The sequence below is a fragment of the Mercurialis annua genome, linkage group LG4, assembly GCF_937616625.2.
Source record: "Mercurialis annua linkage group LG4, ddMerAnnu1.2, whole genome shotgun sequence".
Taxonomy (NCBI): domain Eukaryota; kingdom Viridiplantae; phylum Streptophyta; class Magnoliopsida; order Malpighiales; family Euphorbiaceae; genus Mercurialis; species Mercurialis annua.
The window spans coordinates 39,489,179-39,497,174 of NC_065573.1; the positions used below are offsets into that span (position 1 = coordinate 39,489,179).

Here is a 7,996-nt window from a genome sequence, read left to right on the forward strand (position 1 = left end):
ATAATATCTAAACTGAACATCAAATGCTGTATTTCAGTTCCGTGCTACAGCAACTGCCCTGAGTAATGATACCATTGGCATTATAGACTACTAAGACTAGTAATAACAGAGAATTGCCCTGAGCAGTGAACAGCATCTCCGTATCACAATTCTACCATCTATATAGCACGGAACTAAAATATTGAAACGAGAAACACAGAAAACGCCAAAGCTATACTTTTTACAAGAACAAGTTATAAATATAGTCACAAACACTTCTCCAAAAAAAAGGAAACAGAATGCCAAAATTAAGGACACCTAACATTATTGTGCAACATAGTTTACCACTATAAACAACAAAGTTACCCGAAACAGTAAAGAGTCCCCATATCAAACTTCCACATGAATGAAAAATCGACCCGTAATAGATTTTTCTTAATTGTTGAGAGCTCAAGCAAATGAAGCAATATTTGCAAAAGAAAGGGATTAGTCAGTTTGTATCCAAATTCATGGACATATAAATAGCAAAGGTCAAAGCGTGAAGAAATCCTTTAACAGACCATAATGCAGTATAAAGAGTGTACATAGTACGGAAATCTCAGTGTCAATTTGATCAAAATCTAAAAACTAGTCTATTAAGATAATTTTATAGCAAAATCCTAATCATTCAACTTCGACATTTCAAATTATATTATATCACAGGTCATAGCAATGATGAAACCATTTTAACTGAGAGATAAATGTTTGACATCTCATTCTCAAACATACAAGCCGCAAGCTACGAAAAATGGAGCATAACACTCGGGAACAAGAAATCATATTATACATATGGGTATGATACATGGACATTTACAATTGTAAGAATCACACTATGAAATGACTCTCAAAATAAATAAATTAATAAAATGTATCTCTGAAAACTACTTAACAAGCACTAACTAAGTTATCAAAATCTAAAAACACCTTACAGAACTTTGCCAAACCTCAACAGACTGCTGATCCTTCCGAGTCACAAACATTTTGCTCCCTCCAAAGGCCAACTTAGTTACCCGCGATCCTCCCATATCCTTCACTCTACCAATCGAGTTCCTCCTAAACACTCGTTCAGGCAACTCATCCTCGCCTTTCTTCGAAGAGTTCATTGCCACTTCAGACAAAATCTCAACATCTCCACCTTTACTACAAAACACTTGACTCCCATGAGCCTCAATTTTACATCCGAATCCTCCCTTCTTCACATTCAAAACCTTCCGACTATCACCTAAGCAAATCCAAGGATTACTCTCCCCGGAACTTAACTTTCTCAAATCGGTAAAGAAAACCTCTCCTGAATTCACACCAACTTTAAAAATAGCTGACAAATTATCAGAAACAGTAATATCAGAAAAACAATCAACTTTTTCCTTCAATTCCCAAGCAACATTTCCTGATCTTATATCCCATAATCTAACATTTCCTAACATACCAGAAGGTCCGCTATGAGACCCGGACGCCATTAACAAATTATAACTATCTACCCACTCCAATTTCGTTGCGGGAATAGCCGAATCAAGATCCGCCCCGTAAATCTCGCAATGAGCAATCTCCGAAACCGGAGTAAAACTATTCAAATCGTATACCATAATTGAATTCGAGTTTCTTCTACCAGACTCAAAGCTTGTAAACAAATGCTCCCGGTTCGAGCCAATGGCCTGAACCGTTGAGCTAGACCGAGTCACATTTTCCCAACACAGAGTGTCTCGAACGAAACCCTTGTCGAGATCGAGTATTTGCATACCGGAAAAATCAGTAGCTCCGGCAGCAGCCAGAGTCGGAGAGATTGCTAAAAGTGAATCAACGGCTGTAAACTGAGTCAAAATCGTTGACTTTCTCCTCAATGACCAATCAAACGACGTGATCTTGCTGCCGTGAGCAACGTGGAGAGTCCCAAACGGAGTTGTGGCAACCGTGGAAGCGAAGTCACGGCCGTTTAACGGTAAAGTGAGAGACTTTTCGAGGTTAAAAGCGTCAAAATGAGACGGGTTTGATAAAGAATTAATTAAAAGAGACTCAATGTTATAAAATTTAGACTCGGCGATCAAATCTTCAATATCAAAAGCTTTAGCTTTAGACGGTAAATTACCAGTTCTTAACAGAGACAGCAAAACAGAGAACAATTCTGGATCTCTGTCAATAAACCGAGCACCGAGCTGAGTCGACTCAGCGAGTTGATAAAATAGTGACTTAGGTCCCGGTAATGATAGAGTTTGCTTGGTGGTCTGAAATATTTGGCCACCCACGTCGACAGTGATTATTTCCGACTGAGGGCTGATCTTATCTGGGTGGTTGATATGATAGGGCTGGGAGACGATCGGCGAACCAAACGGTGGCATTTTTGGCGGCGGCGGCGGGTTTAGTTTAACAGTGGTGGTGGTGGTGGGTTGGTTTGTGTGGTTATATAATGAAGGAGATTAAAGGGTTCTAGAAGAGTTGAAAATAAGGCTGTGGTAACGGTCAAATATTGTAAAACGTGGAAAAAGTGTTGGAAGTTTCGTGGTAAAGTGGTGAGAATCTTTTGTTTTTAGATTCGGACAGTTTGGAAGTTCAGTTTTAGTTGAATTTAATTACAGAGCCCTCCATTTCTGACAGCTATAAAATAAGTGAAATTTCTGTATCTGACTCGTTTGTTTAAAAGCCTAAAATGGTGCCTTAACATTTTAGGTTTATCGACTCAGTGCTTGAGTTTATTTTTAATCCAAATCAGTTACTTTAAGTTTAAATGATTAATACAAATAAGGTGTTTTCGAAGGATTTAGGTGGAATACCATGCCTCAAAATAACTTAATTGACGTTTTACTTATGTCAATTTGGAAATATAGTATGATAAAAAATTTACGGCTCAATTTTGTATGATAAATATTTTGTGGGATTAAGTCTATCAGAAACATTATGTTTGCTTTATTGTTTTAAAGTTCAGGAACCGAGTTGGCCAAATTTATAATTCAGATACTAAATTGGTTAATTAAACAGAGTTAAAACACTATTAATTCAATTATTTAATGAACAAAAATAGGTTGTCCAGATTGAATATAGCTCCAAATCAAGGAACTGATTAGTTGGAAATATAGAAGTTGTATGGGGCAATTGGTAATTATTAGATTGACCATTAAATTGAAAACCATATTAAAAAATTGTTTTTAATTTTCTAAAATGAATGAAGTTTGGTCAAACAAATCATCAAAAGAAATACCTTGGAAGATTTTCATTTTATAAACAAATTTTGAAGACCAAGCCATTAGATTGGAAGATTCTCAAATATCTATATGCAATAGCAGATGTTTGACCCAGTATTTTTCTCCTTTTCTATAATTTTTAAAAGTTTTTCCTTTTTTTTGATTTGTAATTAAAACATTTTCAGCCTACTTTTTGTTTTCTTCACATAAAATAGGGCCTAGAAGCTTATGCTGCTCGGAAACGATGAAATGGAAAAAGCCAAAATGAAAAATGATAAAACAAAATTTTAAATAAAAGTAAAATGTTAAACCATAGTAAATTTCTGTTCGACAGTTGAGAACGCAGCATGGGACCAAATTTAAACTGCAACTATAAGAGCTTAATACAGTTTGCAGAATCTGCAAATTCATTAGCATGTTAAGAGTCGATCTCTATCTACATTGGAAATTATTAGTGTAAAACTCCCCGATTTATCGTATATATCACATAGCGAAAATCTTGAGAATACAAAAATTATCTAGCAAATGCTGTTAATTTATCTTTCTGCCTAATTAGGTAACTACAATACGCTATCTGTGCTAGCTAGTTAAAAAAAATTCTAATACATCGCTACCTGCCCCTGTTTTCTCGGGTAGGAAGGACTCAAAAACAGCCTTCATTTCAGGGTCGGTTTTAATTTTTGTACAGAACCCCCAAAAATTCACTGCAATTGCCTTCAACGATTATGGTGCTTCGAACTGGCCGGGCGGAGATGCATTCCTATACCATCTACCCTACACTTGGCTGAAGCACCGGGAAAAACGACCAGTTCTTGGCTGCTAGATCGTCTTTTCCGACATCACTTTCATTAGCCCACCAGTCTGGACCAGCATTAGGCTTATGGGATTCTACTCCATCAGCATTGTCAAAGTCAAATTCTTTAAGCGATCCAAGAGTTAAGGACCGATGCTTTTGATGTCGTGATACCTTCTCCCCATCTGTTGAAGATTGCTCCTGTGTGCCATTTGATGATGTTTCATCAATGCGGCACCCAGAATTATGTCCTATTTCACTAAAGCTTTGTTCTGTCTCGGCCATTGCTCCATTTTCCTTGGAGTCTGGCGTGACTTTAGCAGGAGAAGTTAGCTTCCGTCCAACACATCTTGATGCACCTTCGACAGGTAGAAAAAAAGTAATTCTATGATCACCAACTTGATCATTCTGATTTCCGTTGTCTGAAAGTGATTTCGATGATACATCAGAGAACTGACGATTCAATGGAAAGCTGCATGATGTGGCCCTTGCACCCTCTGGGGTCAAAGATCCTGAACCTTGACGTGATCCCCACTCACGGGTAGAGAGCTTATCAAGATTCAATAGCTTGGGAGGAATAGCCATTTGGAACTCGAGAAAGCGCGAACCAGCAGCAGAAAATTCTCCATCGGCAAAAGGAGAAGATGCGCCTGATCCAGAAATTCCCGAGCTAGGTGAAATAAGCTGACCAATTGGACTTCCAGGATAAAGCTGGTAAGACTGAAATTCATAGTTCGACAATGGGAATCGAAGCCCGGCCTCAACATTCCTGATCCCGGGGTCAAGTAAGTGAGCAAAAGGTACCTCGGGCGATGATGGTGTAGTCAAATGTACAGACTCCGGAGGAGGAGTGAAAGGAGCGGTTGATGGTTCAGTAGTGAAAGTCGAGAATACCGGTGGAGAGACTAACTGGGTTTCATGGGCATAAGGGCCGATAGCAAAAATGGAGGAAGGCCCACTTGGAGAGTACATACTGGCAGAGGTGCGTGACAGCATAACAGCTGGAGATTGTGAAGCAGAAGGAGGTTCCGATTGAAGGAAAGATGCAGGAGACGAGGGAGGTGCAACAAACGGAAGAAATGTGATCGTCGATCCTTGGGTAGTTGGATTTTCAGCAACAGAAGAATCATTCCCGGTAGCAGAAGATTCCGGAACAAGTACCGCATGCCCTATTCTTTTTCTATGTCTGTGAGATCCAAAACACCAGTACACGCTCCAACAACTTCCCCATCTTCTCTTCTGCATACACCCGAAAAAGTATGAAAAACAGAAATTACAATAGAAACACATTCCAAGCACTTAAGTGCCCTTCTAACACAACACCTAAACTACAAAACATCAATTAGCCAGACATAAAACCTTCTAGTCCTTAACTCCACAAGCAAGTTAGACACAAAGTAGTATTCAACCACAATCGATGAACTATAACGCAACTAATATAGAAGTGTCTATTGCATATTTAACGATCAAACACGATTATAAACAATCGCATAATCCCATTTCAGTCGGAATTTCACACGCTCTATACAGTATTCATTATTAAAGCAGCTAACTAATTTAGACTAAGAGAAACCTGATGCGAACTATTCTGTTACACCCAAATCATTATATTCTGTTATTTCCAAAATCAGCACACAACTATAACAAACTCATTCCCCCATCTTGTGTAAACCATATATATTAATATAATTACTAAAATTAACTTCTTAATTATAAGATAACAAAATTAAACTATACCAGCAATATTTTTTCCCTTATGCTTAAAAAAATCATATACTTTGTGATTGAAATTTTGCAAATCAACAAAATTTTGTTGAATAATATACAGTACAAAAAGCACAAAACTTTAGCTTTAAAGCACAAATATTTTTCACTCAAACTCTGGAGACAAGTTTCTTTACTAAAAGCACCCAAAACTAATCAACAAAATACAATTTAATCCCCAAAACTTCATGACTTAATTGAAAATCGATCAATAACTTAAAAATCATGATGATTCTGTAAATTTAAAAACTGAAAATTGAGATTAATTTCTATGCATGATCGCAAATTACAATATTAATAAAAAACTAAGTGAAGTAAGTAGAGTTAGTTTACCCGAATGGAAGCTTGAGGAACACGATTCTGAGAAGCAGCGATGGCGGAAGCAGCAGCGTTGATAGTATTTAAAGCGTTGGTATCATTTGAAACTCTGGTAGTGGTGGCGGACTCGCTTGTTCTCCACATTTTTTGTTTGTTTGTATTGCAGGAAAATCTTTTGAATTGGATTTTCTCGGGAAATCTTAATCCAAATCTGAGTTTATAAACTAAATGTTAATTACAATTTTTTTTTTATAAGAAAAAATAAAATAGTAACGCTTTTAAGGTCAAACACGGCAATGACTTAGTTCTCTCTCTATCTTAGTTCGACCAGGTTCATGTTTTTATTCTGTTTGTTTAACTAATATGCTAGTAATAATTAAATTTATGAGTGTATTAGTACTAGGAAATGTAAATATATATTACAAATTCTATGAGTATATGTTTATAGTAAAATTAATTTTGTTTAGATTGTCGGGTTCTAATGGTTTAATCGTAAATCAAGAGTTGATTCTGTCCGAAACGAATAAAATAATCTTACGCTTTAATTAAATAATTAGTTGGTATGATCGAAATTTAAATCAATTAAAAAGGTAGAGTGGAAATTAATAAATTAGTCTGATTAAACCAAAGCGATTTATATAACCGGAATGGTGGTATATCTTTATAATATGCAAATATTAAATAAAAAATAATGTCATTATTTGTTTTAATGATAAAACTTTTAAATAAAAAATGTATTGCACAGAAGATGCAATATATATTTTAAGTAGAGATCCAAATTTTTATATTAAGATACTTAACATTTATATATAATTATTAAATTTTTAATATCAACTATGAAGTACTAAAAAATTTAAAATAATAGTAGTATTAAGTAGTTGTAAATAGTGTACACGTGTGTGTGTATTGATCCACATTTAATAAAATAGGTTTCGTGCGCATATCACCCACTTACAGAGAAAGAAATGGTGGTCCCACTCTCACCTTCCAAACTTCTTCCCCTTTACCCGCCAATTTAAACCAACTTTGCTTTTGCATGGATATTTTAAATTAAGCATTAATACTTATTAATTTATTGTAAGAATGAGAGATAAACATTTTTAAATTAAAATATATGATTCTTTTTATTAAAATAAAAATTAAACAAAAAATTTACTAAATATTATTTGCTGAAATCAAAAATTATTACTGCTATTATTTAAATTGGTTAAAGTTTTTTTAATCAATAAAATATACCAAACCCCACCTATCAAAAGACTCAAATTCTTAATTCTTACCTTTCATTATTTAATTTTGGAACCAATACTTACTTTTCTTATTATTGGTTTTGACTAACCTTTCTATTGACTTGTTCTTGGTTATGCCATTACATTTGTCTTTTCCACCTTTTTGCCTCAAGAATTGAACTATAATGATACTTTCTAGTAGTATTTATCTTGCCATGTTATTTGTTACTAGAATTTAATTGTTTACAGAATATTGTATCTGAAAAATATATATCAAATATTTAAGTTATTACTATAATTTAAAACTATATTTTTTTAGATTAGTTGCAAATAAATCATTAACTTTAGTTTTTTAAGATCTGAAATATTCTTTTTATAATATAAAACACCGAGTAATTTCAATACAAATATTAATGTGGATGTTTGAACAATAACGATCCACAATAATATTTTTTATTAAAGATTATTTGAAAATTCTAAATAATAGAAAAATTAATAGTTCATATTTGAACTATTAAAACTAGAAAATATATTGAAATTCATAATTTGTTTTATAATCATATTTTGAAAATACGAGTTTGTTCAACAACATCTAAAAGAAAAGCCTTTACTCATCATTTGGCAGTGCTTTGTGAAATTGATGCCTCCAAAAAGCCAACTGCTTTATCTAAACAAAACCCACATGCCAAAAGAGCCTTTACATC

General features: G+C 34.5%; 2 protein-coding genes across 2 annotated transcripts; both read right to left on the bottom strand.

The window, feature by feature from the left end:
• Positions 1-767: 767 nt before the first annotated feature.
• Positions 768-2,499, bottom strand: LOC126678798 (BTB/POZ domain-containing protein At5g41330). The gene has a single exon (XM_050373705.2). It carries the CDS (start codon positions 2,349-2,351, stop codon positions 933-935), a length of 1,419 nt encoding a protein of 472 aa, XP_050229662.1. The 5' UTR covers positions 2,352-2,499; the 3' UTR covers positions 768-932.
• Positions 2,500-3,541: 1,042 nt separating this feature from the next.
• On the bottom strand, positions 3,542-6,335 carry LOC126679367 (uncharacterized). The gene is made up of 2 exons (XM_050374381.2): positions 6,082-6,335; positions 3,542-5,223 (listed from the first exon to the last, which is right to left on the bottom strand). The coding sequence occupies exons 1-2, from the start codon at positions 6,208-6,210 to the stop codon at positions 3,961-3,963; spliced, it is 1,392 nt and encodes a 463-aa protein (XP_050230338.1). The 5' UTR covers positions 6,211-6,335; the 3' UTR covers positions 3,542-3,960.
• Between the last annotated feature and the right edge of the window lie 1,661 nt (positions 6,336-7,996).